Below are 17,179 nucleotides of genomic sequence, written 5' to 3' on the forward strand. Positions count from 1 at the left end.
TCACATTAAGAAAAAAAAAAAGTAGGTGCCCTCCTTTCCTGTGGCCACTTGTTGTTTGGCAATCTCCAAGGTTTCTAATCTCAGTACTATTTATTCCATTTCCTATTATCCCGATCCCCCTGGGATTATCAATGCTCTGAAGAAAAGACTTCTTTATATTGAAAACTTGGGGCAGGATGTTGGGATGTTATCTGGTTTTTATTTCTCAACAAAAATAAAGCAGTCATCACATTGATTTTATAATGCTTTTATTTAGTCACTACAGAAAACAAGTCTAACAAAAGAAAAAAAGATGCCCTTGTTAACAAAAAACGGCTCCACTGATCCCTTTACCATTAGATGAAATAGGGACCAGGGCACGGCAAAGTGTGCCTCGGAGTGGAAAGATAGAATTATCCAAAGGCTTGCCATGAATTCCGATTTATGTGAACAAGGGCGGCGCTGTGTGTCACATCAGGGTTGATAAGATCTACTTCGGTTTAAAGGTCAATCCATGGTTTCAAGACTCAGTCCAGCCTGCACCCCTCTAGTCGTCGAGGGTGAGCTTGTCGAACTGGAATTCTCCCAAGCCAGGGCCAACACGCTTCAGGTTGGTCAAGTGACCAGCAAGCTCCTTGATGGCCTCCACTTGCTCAGTCAGGTAATGCGACTCGAGCCAGTCTTGCATCTAAAAATCACACGAGATAAGGTAAGTAGGGCTAAAAAAATCAGGTTGCTGTTTCAGAACACAGGGAGCCCACGTACCTGAGAGTCACCGTGCTTCTCGGCGACCTTGTGCAGATCAAGTAAGGCCTGGTTGACATGTTTTTCCAGGTCAAGAGCTGCCTGAATGGCATCCTGTCCACAACCCCAGTCGTCGCGCTCAGGGCGCTAATAAGTGTAAAAAATACATGGGCGCTTAGCACACTAGCGAAGATATAAATGACATAACATTAGGAGGCGCTGACATAGAAGCAACTCTGAGTGGTGTGCAAGATTGTATAGACATAAGAAAACAAATACTTTTAAAAACAAAAATAAGAGAACTTTTTTGTTTAACCTTGATGTCTTGAAGCACAATGCGGCCTCCACGTTGCAGCTGGAACTTGGCAAGCTGGAAATGGAGACAGAGAGATAACAAGTTTTAAGCTTTTGCTGCTGTTTTTTTACATTACGAATCCCTTGATTTTTTAAGCGAAAACTCCATTTTTTTGGATTCCCTTTTTACGCTTGTTTTCCTTTTATCCCCCTCGCCCCCACACTCTTCTTGTAGGGTAGTAGCGTTTTCCGACAGCACCTAGAACGTCGCACTTGGTGAACACAGCAAAAAGCAGTACTTACCTTCTCGGCATGCTCGCGCTCTTCATGCGAGGCCTTCATAAAGTACTTGTGGAATCCAGGCAAAGCTACATCATCACGGTCGAAATGGTAGGCCTGGTAAATAAGAATAAACAAAATATAACAAAGACAGAATTTGAAGATTTTGACGAATAAAAAAACTAATACAATACTATTGCAGAGTTGTTGAAGAAATAGGACAGAAAACAAAAAAGAAACAAAATAAAAAGGGTTAGTCTGTATTAATTTCGTGAAAATCGCGAAATTCGTGAAACTACGAGTAACAAGAGTACCGCAAAGGACGCCGGGCCGAACCCGGTGATTGACAGGAATCGATTGGTTGGAATACGATACCCGAATAAACATCACGTATCTTGCTGTTTGTCAGAGTCACGAGATGCGCTCGGGGGTCACGAGACGATGGCTAAACAGCTCGAAAATAGCTCGAATATCTTATGAGAGGCTAGAGCTGCTGGAAATACATAAAAACATTGACTCGAACCCTTTTAAGAGAGACCAGAGACAGTTCGATTAGAAACCTACTTTAAAGAAGTCTCTGGCTAACTTGAAGTCAGTTCGATTTAGCGGATAATTCGGGTTGGAATTGTTGAGGTCCTAAACAAGAATCGCTTTATTTCTAGGTAACCGTATATGGCTGATTTGTCGGGCCAAGTATTTAAACATTCATTTGGTGTTGGCTCGATTTTATAAAATCTAACGATACCCAAAAACTGAAAGAGGTTCCGATAAATCGTTGGGTAAAAATCCGCCTTTACGTACCATCGACATGTAGACGTAGCTGGCGTACAACTCGAGGTTGATCTGCTTGTTGACGCCCGCCTCGGACTCCTCGTGATAGTTCTGACGGCAAACTGAGAGCGACATCTTGAACGAGTTTTATGGCAAGGATAAAAGTAAAACTGAAAAGTTTTGGAAATTCGCGTGTGAGTCCTGTTTCGGTTCAATCACTGTTGAAGCAGAAAACGGGGATCTAAGGTTCACAGTGCAAACAACTCAATATATAGCCGAGACCATCAGGGCGTTCACTTGGGAAATACAGTGATTCGATTGGTTGGCGGGTTCCTGATTTACAGTGACATGGGATCTTGCAACTCAGATATAGTTACGCTGAAACCCAAAACCCGAAGGTCGTCGCACATATTTTTCGAATCACGTTTTTTTGGCTTCTTTGACATTCTTTTGTATGCGTATGCTTCTGCAATTCGCAAAGAATTAGGCTCATATGCAATAATTTTGTGATCTCGATCGTGATGTTTCGAAAATCAGGTTGGATGAGACACCATTTTAGGGTTATGAAGGTTGTTGAAAGGGAGAAGGGTTATTCCCCATCCAAATTCGATCTCCATCTTAAGCATTCTACCGAAGTCTGATATAACTTTTAGGTTCCTAGAATATATTGGGAAGATGGGGGTACCAGAAGAAAGAGAAACGAGCGCTTGAATATTTTAAATGTGCAAACTTAAATGATACTGGGGCAAGAAGACATTTCCGACATTGAAGTTTTTGGAAACTCGATAACAGGACGCTGCTCACGTTACGCTTGCTATCACCATTTGGCAATAAAAAATAATTATTTTGACAACGTTATCTGCACGTTGTCTGGACAACAAAAGGCTGGTGTGAGTTTATCATTCATTTATTATATTATCATTACGATTGGTAGACTTAAAAAGGCGGGAAGAAAAAATGGATGGACAAACAAAATAGCACGCATTGCAAGTGATGGCGGTATGAGAATTCTTCTTATTATTGACATTGTTTACGCATTCCGCGGAAAAGGGGTATCTCAAATTACACACTTTTTTATAAGAACATCCTATCTTTCAGCTGAGGCTGGGACTTTGCAAAAAAATAAAAAATAAAACAATAACAATAGTATTTCAAGGTTATTATTTTATCATTTAAGGTTGTTATTACAACCCCTTGGATCAGTTGTCTTTCCTTGCTTGGTCCCTCGCCCCCTCCCGTGACGCCCCTTGGATCAGTTGTCTACCCTTGCTCGGTCCCTCATCCCCTCCCGTCACGCCCCTTGGATCAGTTTTCTTCCCTTGCTTGGTCCCTCATCCCCTCCCGTCACGTCCCTTGGGTCAGTTGTCTATCCTTGCTTGGTCCCTTATCCCCTCCCGTCACGCCCCTTGGGTCAGTTATCTTCCCTTGCTTGGTCCCTCATCCCCTCCCGTCACGCCCCTGGGGTCAGTTGTCTTCCTTTGCATAGTCCCTTATCCCCTCCCGTCACGCCCCTTGGGTCAGTTGTCTTCCCTTTCTTGGTCCCTTATCCCCTACCGTCAAGCCCCTGGGGTCAGTTGTCTTCCCTTGCTTGGTCTCTCATCCTTCGCTGTTATAATCTGAAGGCTTTACAAGGTGTGTGTGTGGCTTCTGCCGCACCCCTACCGTGTCTACCGTGTTCCTTAGTTAACCCGACACTGACAGCCATGGAAAGCTTTCAGGCACGTACTGATAAGGGCTTAGCCAATGGGTGTCCGAGGAACGAACTACCCCCCCCCCCCCATGGGTGTGTCGGTTTGTTACCCTTGGGCTACCGTGACTTACGTAATGTTTACAATGTTGCTACGGCTACAGATGTCACCATTAACTTGTTACACTGCTAGTGCGCATGGCAAGCTACACACGTGATTATTATGATTGACAGCATTCCAATCATTTTTGCAGTCAAAGTCTAAAAATGTACTAAAACCTAATTCTACCGACGGCTAGGTCTGAAGCCTACTTAGGTATACTTTGTGTGAGCTCCCCTGTGAAAATTTTGCCATTTTCAAATAAATGAAATGCTTACGTCGCTGTTCTTACAGATTGTGGACTTTAAAAGCACACTAGCATACACACATTGGCACCAGTCGGGCCAAGACGGGACGCTAGCACAGTCTATTACCCGTGCAGTTCGGCAACCATGGACAGCTGTTTCGTCCTTATTAGGACTCGTCAGCATGGCATAGCCGGTTTTCCTCAGTTAAACTTCATCGGCAAAATGGTCGGATTAATGGTCCTCTAGCACATTAAACTATCATTAAAAAATCACACAACATCTCATACTGGCTGGAGGGAGGGCGATTTTAAGGGGTGTGGGCTACTTGGGTTTTGTGTAGAGTACAGTTAAAAATGAATACAAACAGTTAAGAAATATGTAATATCGTCTTTTATCAAGCAATCAATTTATACCTATAACGTTTTATACATATTTATGTAAACTCTGCATTCGTTTAAGAATAGAGAAAAAAAAAACGCTTAGAAAAGTGAGCCCTCCTTTCCCGCCAACACTGTTGTTGTTTGGAATTTTTCAATGTTTCTAATCTCAGTACTATTTATTCAATTTCCTTCTATTACCCCTATCCCCTCGGCATTTTCAATGCTCTAAAGAAGAGACTTTGTTATAAAATTTTGCAGGGCTCATAAGTAGGGGGCAATCATCTGTATTATGTAAGTGTCACGGCGTTTTTCTTAAGATCAGGCTATTTTTAGACGCCCGGATTAGCCAATCAGATGACAGGGCGGAAAAATTAGCTTCCACTAACAGTATCAAAATACTTTTGAATGATAATATGGCCTCTCAGCGAGAGAATTTCGAGATCGAATATTGCTTTGCAAGAGCAAGAAAAAATATCCTCGTAGCAACATTTGAATCCACTTATAGAGAAAAATAATCCAAAGCTAGTAAGAAAATTTTCCTTTCTATGTGGCTAAAAGGATTAAGAAAGTAGGAGGCATATGACGATGTAGTGAGACTTTGAAAGGCAAGCGTCGTTTTTCCCCTTCTCGGTCGTCATTTTGGATTCCTTGAGAGAAAGTCAATTTTTCCGTCCTGTCATCTGATTGGCTAATCCGCGCGTCTAAAAATAGCCTGATCCTTGGAAACGCCGTGACACAATTAGTACCAGAATATGGGCAAGTTGATTGCGCCCCTGTTTTATGTGAGCTTTAGGAAGGGGTACATGCCATAGTCATAGTCATAATCAACACAAATATAGCAGTCATCACATTGATTTTATAATGCTTTTATTAAGTCACTAGAAAAAAACAAGTCTAACAAAAGAAAAGAAAACAAAGATGCCCTTGTTAACAAAAAACGGCTCCCCTAATTCGTTTATCTATTAGATAAAATAGGGACCAGGGCACAGCAGTGCAAAGATAGAATTATCCAAAGGCTTGCCATGAATTCCGATTTATGTGAACAAGGGCGGCGCTGTGTGTCACATCAAGGTTGATAAGATCTACTACGGTTCAAAGGTCAATCCACTGGTTCAAGACTCAGTCTGGCATGCAGCCCTCTAGTCATCGAGGGTGTGCTTGTCGAACTGGAATTCTCCCAGGCCAGGGCCAACACGCTTCAGGTTGGTCATATGACCAGCAAGCTCCTTGATGGCTTCCACTTGCTCAGTCAGGTAATGCGACTCGAGCCAGTCTTGCATCTAAAAATCACACGAAATAAGGTTAGTAGGGCTTTAAAAAGTCAGGTTACTTTTCAGAACACAGGGAGCCCACGTACCTGGGAGTCACCGTGCTTCTCGGCGACCTTGTGCAGATCATGTAAGGCCTGGTTGACATGTTTTTCCAGGTCAAGAGCTGCCTGAATGACATCCTGTCCACAACCCCAGTCGTCGCGCTCAGGGCGCTAATATATGTAAAAATTCATGGGCGCTTAGCACACTAGCGAAGATGTAAATGATATAACATTACAGCAGGCCCTATGACTGAGTGTTGTGTAAGATAGTATAGACATAGAAAACAAATGCTCAAAAAACAAATATAAGAGAACTTTGATCTTATTTCTTAAACCTTGATGTCTTGAAGCACAATGCGGCCTCCACGTTGCAGCTGGAACTTGGCAAGCTGGAAATGGAGACAGAGAGATAACAAGTTAAGCTATTGCCGCTGTTTTTATACAGTACGAATCATTTGATTTTTTATGCGAAAACAACATTTTATTTTGGATTCCCTTTTTACGCTTGTATTTCTTTTATCCTCCTCGCCCCCACACTCGTCTTGTAGGGTAGTAGCGTTTTACGACAGCACTAGAGCGTCGCACTTGGTGAACACAACAAAAAGCGGTACTTACCTTCTCGGCATGCTCGCGCTCTTCATGCGAGGCCTCCATGAAGTACTTGTGGAATCCAGGCAAAGCTACATCATCACGGTCGAAATGAAAGGCCTGGTAAATAAGAGTAAACAAAATCTTGTAATGATAACAAGGACAAAATTTGAAGATTTTGACGAATAAAAAAAAACTAATACAATACTATTGCAGAGTTGAATTTGAAGTTGAAGAAATGGGACAGACAAAATAAAAAACATTCAATATTTGACTTAAGGGCTTTGGAAATTTCAGAAAAAAATGTGAGAATGAACGACCTCTCAAAATGAAATGGTCTGCCCCTTACTCTGAAAATCACGAAATTCGTAAAACTAAGAGTAACAAGAGAGAGATATGTGAATAGATCAAAGCTACCGCAAAGGACGCTGGGGCAAACCCGTGGTTTGACAGGTATGGATTGGTTGGAATACGACACCCGAATAAACATCACGTATCTTCTGGTCTTGCTGTTTGCCAAAGTCACGAGATGCGTTCGGGTCACGAGACGACGACTCGAACTTGACTCGAACTCTTTTAAGAGAGACCAGAGACTCAAAAATAGTCTCTAGGGAATCTAAAAAGTCAGTTCAATTTGGCGGAGGGTTATTTAAGTTAGAGGGCTTAGAGTTATTGAGGTTCTCAACTAGAATCACTTTATTTCTAGGTAACCGTATTAGGTTGATTTGTCGGGCCAAGTATTTAAACGTTCATTTGGTGTTGGCTCGATTTCATAAAATCTAACGCTACGCAAAAACAAATCGTTGGGTAAAATTCCGCCTTTACGCACCATCGACATGTAGACGTAGCTGGCGTACAACTCGAGGTTGATCTGCTTGTTGACGCCCGCCTCGGACTCCTCGTGATAGTTCTGACGGCAAACTGAGAACGACATCTTGAACGAGTTTTATGGCAAGGATAAAAATAAAACTGAAAATTTTTGGAAATTCGTGTGTGAGTCCTGTTTCGGTTCAAACACTGTTGAAGCAGAAAACGGGGATCTAAGGTTCTCAGTGCAAACAACTCAATATATAGCCGAGACTATCAGGGGCGTGCACCTGAGAAATACAGTGATTTGATTGGTTGGCGGGTTCCTGATTTACAGTGACATGGGATCTTGCGGCTCAGATAGTTACGCTGAAATCCAAAACCCGAAGGTCGTGGCACAGTTTTTTATTTCGAGTCACGTTTTTTGGCTTCTTTGATTCTTTTGTTTGCGTATGCTTTTGCAATTGACAAAGGGTTAGACGCAATAATTTTGTGTCTCGAAGGCGTGTTTCGAAATTCAGGTTTGGATGAGACAATGAGACAGGGTTTTGAAGGTTGTTATGAGGGAGCGGGATTATTTCCCATCCAAATTCGATGATATCTCCATAACTTTTAGATACGTAGAGTATATTGGGAAAGGGGGTAGCAGCAGTCTCGTACCCAGACGCCGCGCGGTGCATGACGGTCAGGATGCGGTTTCGGGGTCGGAATTCGCTTGGCGTCTGGCAGAATTCAGGAAATATTCTTACAAGTTTTTCAAATATCTAGCAAGCAGCGTTTTTATTACCGTTTTTTTTTATTTTTTTTGTGCACAAGTCCAAGGGCCTACCTACACACACTCGTTGTAAACCATTTAGTTTTATTTTCGGTGGTTCCCTGTTCAATTAGATGATATTTTCGTTTCGTAAAACCCAAGACGGCGGACGACACTGGTGAGCTCGATACATCATTTCATGAAATGAATTTGGATGGTCTGAATGTTCTGGCACTAATTTCAACTCATACTGCTCTGGTTGGATTGTATTTATCAAAAATATACACTTTCAGAGATATAGTTCGAATACTGTCTTTATGTTCCCTAGAATAAGCTCTAGAGCGAGGAAGTCACTATTCGCACATGATCTTACGCAGAATTCCAAACTCCAGGAAAGTATTTAGGTTATTTCTGCAGTTGTCATGTGCACATGGAATTTTACAGGCAAGAAATGCAGTATGGATAGGTCCTTCTTCGTCTGTGAAAATTCGTAACATTTTTGCTCGCCGATTTCGTCTGCCATCTTGGATCTGTAATCTGCCAGTCGTTATTTTTTTCTGTCTTCGCTTCAGGATTCCTGTGTATGTCCGCGCAACAGCAAATAACGACTGGGTACGAGTCTGGGGTAGCAGAACAAAGAGAAACAAGGGAGGGGGGAAGGGCAGGCTCCTTTAAGCCTTTAACTAAACGCTTGAATATTATAAATTTGCAAATTTCAATGAGACATTAGCCCTAGCATTGGAGTTTTGTCGTGTAGAAACGTGATCAGTGGCCTCTTGGAAACTCGATAACAGGACACTGCTCACATTACTCTTGCTATCACCATTTGGTAATGAAAAATAATTCTTTTTTTAGCACGTTACGTTATGTTGCCTTTAACCGTACTAGTCAAGTTTAGCGTTATACACCAAAGTTTCTGTACTTGAGTATTTGTACATGACACTTACATACAATTTTCGACTCCCAGACGGGGCGCTTATTTGAGGGAGGCGCTTATTCTACTAATACAGTTCCGTTGTCTCTATTTTGTCATTATTACAACTTGAAATTTTTTTTTCTTTAATTTCAATAGACGCTTGTGAGACGTTATAACCCTTACTCAGCTTATGCATGCCTTCTGTTCGAAAATTAAATGTCCAAGCAACAGTAGTTCTAAATTTTTTGGACAACAAAAGGCCGGTGTAAGTTTATCATTAATTTGTTATATCATGGACAAACGAAATAGCACGCATTGCAACTCTATCAAAGTTTATGGCGGTATCAGAATTCTTCTTATGATTGACATGTTAGTAGAGGCTCCGTGATGTTTATGGGTTCCACGGAAAAGGGGTATCTCAAAATTTCAGCTAAAGCTGGGACTTTTTACTTCGGGGGCATTTAAAGGCTGAAAATATTCTTAACGATGCACAAATGATCAATAACAATAGTATTTCAAGGTTATTTTTTATTATTTAAGGTTGTTATAACAACTCCTTGGATTAGTTGTCTTTCCCTCCTTGTTTGGTCCCTGAATCTCTCCCGTCGTGCACCTCGGTTCAGCTGGTCTCTCTTCCCCTCCTGTCACGCCTCTTGGGTCAGTTGTCTTTCTTTGCTTGGTCCCTCATCCCCTCCCGTCACACCCCTTGGGTCAGTTGTCTTCCCTTGCTTGGTCCCTCATCCCCTCCCGTCACGCCCCTTCAGTCAGTTGTCTTCGCTTGCTTGGTCCCTCATCCCCACCCGTCACGCCCCTTGGTTCAGTTGTCTTCCCTTGCTTGGTCCCTCATCCCCTCCCGTCATGTACTTTGGGTCAGTTGTCTTCCCTTGCTTGGTCCTTCATTCCCTCCCGTCACGCCCCTTCAGTCAGTTGTCTTCGCTTGCTTGGTCCCTCATCCCCTCCCGTCACGCCCCTGGGGTCAGTTGTCTTTCCTTGCTTGGTCTCTCATCCCCTCCCGTCACGCCCCTTGGGTCAGTTGTCTTCCATTGCTTGGTCTCTCATCCCCTCCCGTAACGCCCCTTTGGTCAGTTGTCTTACCTTGCTTGGTCTCTCATTCTCTTCCCGTCACGCCCCTTGGGTCAATTGTCTTCGCTTGCTTGGTCTCTCATTTCTTCCCGTCACGCCCTTGGGTATCAGTTGTCTTCCCTTTCTTGGTCTCTCATCCCCTCCCGTCACGCCTCTTGGGTCAGTTGTCTTCGCTTGCTTGGTCTCTCATTCCCTCCCGTCACGCCCCTTGGGCCAGTTGTCCTTGCTTGCCTGATCTCACATTCCCTCTCGTCACGCCCCTTGGGTCAGTTGTCTTCGTTTGCTTGGTCTCTCATCCCCTTCCGTCACGCCCCTTGGGTCAGTTGTCTTCCCTTGCTTGGTCTCTCATCCCCTCCCGTCACGCCCCTTGGGTCAGTTGTCTTCCCTTGCTAGATCCCTCATCCCCTCCCGTCACGCACCTTGAGTCAGTTGTCTTCCCTTGCTTGGTCCCTCATCCCCACCCGTCACGCCTCTTGGGTCAGTTGTCTTCCCTTGCTTGGTCCCTCATCCCCTTCCGTCACGCACCTTGAGTCAGTTGTCTTCCCTTGCTTGGTCCCTCATCCCCACCCGTCACGCCTCTTGGGTCAGTTGTCTTCCCTTGCTTGGTCCCTCATCCCCTTCCGTCACGCCCCTTGGGTCGGTTGTCTTCCCTTGCTTGGTCCCTCATCCCCTCCCGTCACGCACCTTGAGTCAGTTGTCTTCGCTTGCTTGGTCTCTCATCCCCTCCCGTCACGCCACTTGGGTCGGTTTTTTTCCCTTTCTTGGTCCCTGATCCCCTCCCGTCACGCCCCTTGGGTCAGTTGTCTTCCTTTGCTTGGTCCCTCATCCCCTCCCGTCACGCCCCTTGGGTCAGTTATCTTCTCTTGCTTGGTCCCTCACGTCGCGTCTGTTTCTTCATGTATTAGGTCGCTACCCGTCCTGCCCCGTTTTACAGCCACCCTCCCTCTCTATGCCCCTCTTCTCATTCATTCGCTCATTTTTCTCCTCTTTTTCATTCCCTCATCAGAACTCACATCAAAGGAATCTGTTGGTGAGCGACATCGCTTAACTGTAAAAAAAAAACTGACGTTTAGTGTTTAAAACAAATATCAAGAGTTTCATTAAACTCCTCCTCATCAGCATCATTCAACAGGATGTCAAGACTGTCAGTCAACCCGTCATCAAACTCATCGCTACCATCACTAATACAAAAGCTGGCGAAGCTTCTGCAATCATCATCATCATCACCGTCATGAAATTCTGCCTTCATCAATATCACTTCATCGTCATCATTATGATCTTTATCATTACCACCGTCATCTTCTGGCTTTATCAGGAATATTTGGTGGCAGTTGGCAGGGATGATGTGCACTGGGTCCACGAGGGGTATTACTCTTGGCTCGGGATCAGCGCAATCGTCTAGAGGAGCAAGGATCAGCGGCTCCCCGACAGGCAACGGCCTGCTCCTGATTGGTACGGGTGCAATGACGTCACCAGGAATAAACTCAACAAATACCGGTAATGGCGCCTTGGACGAGAATGGAGATGGGGAGTATGTGGGCTGAGCTGATCAGAGGTGAAGGACTCGGGGGAACTGTCCCAGGGAGACACGAACAGACGGTTAAACGGAGTGGGATTTCTTTTTTGGCTCTGAAGAGAGCTGTTCAACATGGAAACACTGTGTGTTGATTCGGGTGAGCGATTCCATGGGGACCCATCCCTGCATGAATAAGGGGAGGTGTTCCGTGGTGACATAGGGGAACGGTTCCATGGTGACTCATCCCTCCATGGGTAAAGGGAGGTGTTCCGTGGTGACATAGGGGAACTGTTCCATGGTGACTCATCCCTCCATGGGTAAGAGGAGGTGTTCCCTGGTGACATAGGGGAACGGTTCCATGGTGACCCATCGCTCCATGGGTAAGGGGAGGTCTTCCGTGGTGACATAGGGGAACAGCTCCATGGTGACTCATCCCTCCATGGGTAAGGGGAGGTGTTCCGTGGTGACATAGGGGAACTGTTCCATGGTGACTCATCCCTCCATGGGTAAGAGGAGGTGTTTCCTGGTGACATAGGGGAACGGTTCCATGGTGACCCATCGCTCCATGGGTAAGGGGAGGTGTTCCGTGGTGACATAGGGGGACAGCTCCATGGGGACTCATCCCTCCATGGGTAAGAGGAGGTGTTTCCTGGTGACATAGGGGAACAATTCCATGGTGACCCATCGCTCCATGGGTAAGGGGAGGTGTTCCGTGGTGACATAGGGGGACAGCTCCATGGGGACTCATCCCTCTATGGGTAAGGGGAGGTGTTCCGTGGCGATCTAGGGGAACAGCTCCATGGGGACTCAAACCTCCATAAGTAAGGGGAAGTGCCCTGGGAGCTTCTTTCCCATGGACTGAGAGTACCGTTCCATGGGAACCCGTGAAGGAAGGTGTTAAATGTTGTCCCTGGAGACACACTAACCCCTCTACCACTTTGTGGGGAGGCGCGGGCAGGTGATGATATTTGCCCTCGCGAAGGGGTCTCGTTGCTCTTTTTCTGTTTTTCTGTTTCATTCTCAAGAGCACAACTCTATTTCGATGGAGAAAAATCTAGCCCGATAGCCGTAATTTTTATTTAGCTTCCCTTCTTTCATTTGCCGTCACTCACAAGAGCAAAAATAATGTAAGATCATTATTTTTTAACGCTGTGTCTTTGATATGACCGGTAATCGGGAAAGCTCTCGAAATCGCAAAATTACCGGTAAGATGATTCAGAACTGCCAAGCGCTTGCTTATACGTTTATACTTGCCATTTTTATCAAGTAGAACACCTAGCAGAATTACTAAAGCGACGCGCGCAACGGTGGTCAACAAGCAAAACAAGCCAAGGCAAGTAACGCAGGTTTGATTGATAGGAACTTCGCCTCGCTGGTTGGCTAGTAAAGTTCTTGTCAATAGCTCATTTCACTTTTTTACAAAATGGCAAGTTGGCCACTCTAGCGCGCGTCAAACTGTAAGCAAGAGAGAGCGCGAATTCTAGCCGTAAAACCTGACTTTTAGTCCGTGTTCTTTTTGCTCTAACTCATATAGCAACAGACTGATATTTTGATTAAGTGAGAGACATATTTGCGACTGAACTTATAAAAGAATAAAGGAAAATATTACCAACGATTTTGACTCTCACTTCTTAGCTTTTATCTTTACCTGAAGATCCTCGTACATTTTTCGTCGGAAATGGCCCTTTTCCCAAAAAAATGCTTTTGTATTTGATTTTTCCTTAATAAAAATATGCAAAATGAATGTCTCGTTTAGAGATCATATGAAGATGAAGTTAAGAGTGGTAGCTTTGACTTTCCCGCGCTTTTTTTCTTTTGAATCTCGAAAGTACGGGGCAAATCTCACCCATAAGCCTCCAAAAACCCACACCTCACCTGGGACATGATTACGGCTTTGCTATTTGATTTATTCGGGAATTTTTTGTTGAATTTTTGGAGTCTTTTGCTTTGCATCTTCACAGTTTGTGAAAATATGGCAAATGACGAGTGCTGTGTTTTGAGACTGTTGCTTTATTTCTATGGTTACCGGCTGTCGCGATCTGGAGCGCGCGCCCAGGGTTAGTTTCGCGCGTTTCCGGTCATTCGAAATTTCGAAGATTTAAAAAACTCGTTTTGGAAGCACCTATTTTTAGACCAATTACTTTAGATTTTCAAATTTTCAGGAACCATCCTTTCATTAATATCCAGTTTGATATTTAACAATTAGACTTGGTGTAAAAGATGCGCATGACCTTCTGGGTGACTTGTGTAGCAACACACAAAGCGCATGCTCGGCATGCTCTACCCTGTGAATTACCTGAAACACACAAAGCGCATTACCCGGGCGAGCGCGCGCGCGCGGTACGTTCTAAAGTAATTTTAATGACGCAACAGACAGGCAGCATTTTCTGCGTGAAAGGTCGTGATTTGTGTCTCCAGGAAGATGTACAACAATTGCGACAGGTAAATCCAGAGATACACTGATATAAGTTGCAATGCAAACACATCAAACTTGCAAAAAAAAAAAAAAAAAAACGTGCAACAGGTTTTATGCCTTATCCCACAATCGTCAATAACCTAAAAGGTGATGCATATCCTGAGATCTGTTAACTGGGCAAAAACTACAGCGATAATTTGTTTGAATCTGGCTAGAAGTTTGACCTCCTAGCCGCTTTATTCAGTTTATTACTGATTAAAAATACAACTCAGATAATAAATTGGTGTTGTCTCTAATGACAAATGAATTCGCATAAGCATAGACTGAACATAGACGCTTAAGTGAGCCTGCAAGGGGCATGTATGACATGACATATGACTTGGTGTGAATCTAGGCTTTAGGTTCTTAATTAGGTTATCAACTTTCGTAAACAATCTACAATTTTATGATTTCAGAAACATCCATTATTTAAATTTAAGGGAACTTGAAATTAGGAGGTGGTGGTGGGGCTAATAACTGAGGTTTTGAAACTCCACCAACCAACTTTTTTTAATTTCTAGGGTGGAAAGCCCTGTAAGTTAGGAAGATCCCCTTACCTGAAAAAAGTGACCGTTATACTCGTTATACTCGTTATATTCGCAGGCACCAGGGTTTTTTCGCTGGAGATCCCAATAGCCACGATTGTCACTCCAATCGAGACAACCGACATAGCGACTGTCCTTCTGCCTCATCAGCGGTAAGAAATGTTACGTCCTCCTTGGTTTTATAATTGTTGGGAAGCTGGAAAGGAGTATGGTAAGCTGACAAAATGCGTCATACCGAGAAATCAATTGCATCTCTGTCTTTGGCCCCTAAACACAAAAGCTGCCATCTGGTTAGGACCTTTGCAGACTGCCCGGGCATACTTACAGCATAGACTACGGGAATAAAAAAAACTAAGGCACTATTTTTCCTACCCGCAGAACCCAGGTCAGAGCTGGTCAGCGGCGCCTCAAATAGGACCACAATCAAGCTTTTACACCAGATTTGCCTTCGGCCCTCAAGATGCTCGGCAAGAACCCGCAGCTAGCAACTACCAGCCTTGGATACCACAGGAAACCCAAAGAGTGCGACAAGATAGATGGGATCTTCCTCGCCAACACCGCGTGGAGTCTCTTTACCCAGAATTCAATCAGTCGAACAGGGATGTGCCCTGTTTATGGGAGAACTCTTTGTTGAACGAGTTCGACGTCCCCGAGTGTCGAAATCGGCTTGAAGGTAGGCCTCGTCGACCAGCGAGAGCTGAATACCCATTATGGGACAGCGTACTTGTGAAAGAAGAGAATGCGCCTGAGCAAGAACCTGTCCCCGAGGACCCCTGGGAAGCGTGTGAAATGGCGCGAATGTTTTTCAGTTCCACCATTCCCCACGATGAGGAAAAAGAGAAGAGCCGTAAATTCGCATATCAAGACGTTATTAACGGACTTCCTGTCTCTCCAGGAACTGCCGTTGATGTTCCTGTGGAGATACAAGGATGGGAAAACGCGCCAGAATCAAGACCGCCACGTGCACGCGCCACTCCCCCGGAAGTAACCGACAAGATGGCGATTCTAAGGTTACCTTCAGGTCTTGGGTTATGTGGGCAAGGGGAATCAACTGATGCTGTGACGTTTCCTCAAGTAAAGATCAAGCAGGAGCCTAGAGAAACAGCTGAGCAAGATTTATCAACTCCCGAGCCGCAAGCTAAAATCAAGAACGAGTTCTCGACTTCCGGGGTAGGCAATGTACCGTCTGCTCTTGGAGGGCTCTGGGGTGACCAAGTACAGAACCAGACATTCGGTTCTATTGACACACCAGAACCTTGCACCAACAATGAACAAGTGATAGAAAATGAAGGGCAGACAGCTAGTCACGTGACCGAGACTAGTCACGTGACAGTTTCTAATCGTGAGGCTACCCCAAGAAGGTCCGCGCGCCTGCGATCCAGACATCAAGCACCTTACACACAGGTATAAATCAAGGAATATTTTCGGTTGATAAGACAACAAAACTTTTGTTTGAAACAGTTTGGGGGTGTTTGTGTTGGGGAAGGCATAGAGATTGTTGTGTGGGGGAGGGGGAGGGGGGTCAAAATCTACAACCTCTTGGAAGGGGTGGTGTGATCATATCATGAAAATGAAATAGACTAACAGTGGCGTTTACAAAGAGGTTGGCGCACTATCCCGACGGGAGGTGCATCTCTTGATTACCCCCCCCGGATCTTCCACTGCAATGCGATCAATAACTACTTGAATTTTGTTTGTTTGCAGGACCTTTCGACGAAAAATAGACGTCGATCAAAAAAGTGATAAATCCTCGAACCACTTACAATAGAAAGCAACTATTTGTTTTAATTTTCCGTAATAAAAAAGACTGCACTAGAACGAAAATGAATAAAGACTTGATTTTAGACAAAGTTAAAATTTGCTTAATATCCCCCTCCCATGGTGTCCTGCTGGAATCCCAAACCCCTGATCATGCCGATGACCAAACCCCTGACCATGCCACTATACCTCGTTTGCAACAGCACAGAGACGCAACTCATATTTGAACCCCTGACCATGCCGCTATACCTCGTTTGCAACAGCACAGAGTCGCAACTCATATTTGAAACGAAGGCCTTTTTTGTTCTTTCCTTTTTAAACTCAATCTCATATTCAATGTCGTGGTTAGGAAAAATGGGAGTACTCATCCATCCCCACCCCACTACTATTCCATAAACCCGCATTTCAGGTCAGATTTTCAGACATGTCAAATCCTCGCTCTCTACATTGCGAACCAGCGCGGTTTACTATACAACATTTCGCGGATGAATCAGCTGTAATGTGTACCGTCGTCGTCACCCCGCCGTGGTATGTTTTGAAAGGCCAGGGTCAAATAGTAATAATCAGAAAAATGTAAAAAAGAAAACATCTCATGTATCACTCAACCAAATTTTCAAATAATTCAATGTTTGGAGTAATGAAAGCACGAAGCACGGGTTGCCTAGTGTGTTAGCGCGACGGCCTCTCACAGCTGTGGCCCAGGTTCGAATCCTGGCTCAAACAGGGGGTCCTGCCTTTTTGTGAAGTTGTGTCACTGTTATTTAGTTTACATTGCATGGAATCAAAGCTTATTTACAGTTATTCAAACTCACAAATTAACTCACTTCTCGTGTTTTCTCGATTCTCAAAGTCCCGGTTAGCTGTAGGTTTTGACGAACGAACTGTCACTTGTCACTTATGTAATAGATTTATAATGCCGAAACAGTCACAATTGAGTTGAGGTTATTGTAACAGCTAATTTTT

The 17,179-nt window shown here is 44.3% G+C and overlaps 2 protein-coding genes across 2 annotated transcripts; one reads left to right on the forward strand and one right to left on the reverse strand.

The window, feature by feature from the left end:
- Positions 1-231: 231 nt before the first annotated feature.
- On the reverse strand, positions 232-7,412 carry LOC5502507 (soma ferritin). The gene is made up of 8 exons (XM_048730083.1): positions 7,212-7,412; positions 6,410-6,502; positions 6,130-6,183; positions 5,840-5,965; positions 1,321-1,413; positions 1,040-1,093; positions 745-870; positions 232-667 (listed from the first exon to the last, which is right to left on the reverse strand). Exons 1-8 carry the CDS (start codon positions 7,314-7,316, stop codon positions 527-529), a joined length of 792 nt encoding a protein of 263 aa, XP_048586040.1. The 5' UTR covers positions 7,317-7,412; the 3' UTR covers positions 232-526.
- A 6,385-nt stretch (positions 7,413-13,797) lies between these two features.
- On the forward strand, positions 13,798-16,308 carry LOC5502491. The gene is made up of 5 exons (XM_032370754.2): positions 13,798-13,900; positions 14,517-14,610; positions 14,837-15,131; positions 15,354-15,862; positions 16,163-16,308. The coding sequence occupies exons 1-5, from the start codon at positions 13,881-13,883 to the stop codon at positions 16,199-16,201; spliced, it is 957 nt and encodes a 318-aa protein (XP_032226645.2). The 5' UTR covers positions 13,798-13,880; the 3' UTR covers positions 16,202-16,308.
- Positions 16,309-17,179: the final 871 nt, after the last annotated feature.

The sequence above is a fragment of the Nematostella vectensis genome, chromosome 7 (genome assembly GCF_932526225.1).
Source record: "Nematostella vectensis chromosome 7, jaNemVect1.1, whole genome shotgun sequence".
Classification (NCBI taxonomy): domain Eukaryota; kingdom Metazoa; phylum Cnidaria; class Anthozoa; order Actiniaria; family Edwardsiidae; genus Nematostella; species Nematostella vectensis.

Excerpts from the sequence above, each read along its gene's own strand:
- LOC5502507 (XM_048730083.1), bottom strand. The coding sequence starts at position 7,316 with ATGTCGTTCTCAGTTTGCCGTCAGAACTATCACGAGGAGTCCGAGGCG. Across the intron at positions 6,503-7,211 it reads GCTACGTCTACATGTCGATG|GCCTTTCATTTCGACCGTGA; the intron begins GTGCGTAAAGGC and ends CTTATTTACCAG. Across the intron at positions 6,184-6,409 it reads AGCGCGAGCATGCCGAGAAG|CTTGCCAAGTTCCAGCTGCA; the intron begins GTAAGTACCGCT and ends CTCCATTTCCAG.
- LOC5502491 (XM_032370754.2), top strand. The coding sequence starts at position 13,881 with ATGTACAACAATTGCGACAG. Across the intron at positions 13,901-14,516 it reads ATGTACAACAATTGCGACAG|GCACCAGGGTTTTTTCGCTG; the intron begins GTAAATCCAGAG and ends TTATATTCGCAG. Across the intron at positions 15,863-16,162 it reads ATCAAGCACCTTACACACAG|GACCTTTCGACGAAAAATAG; the intron begins GTATAAATCAAG and ends GTTTGTTTGCAG.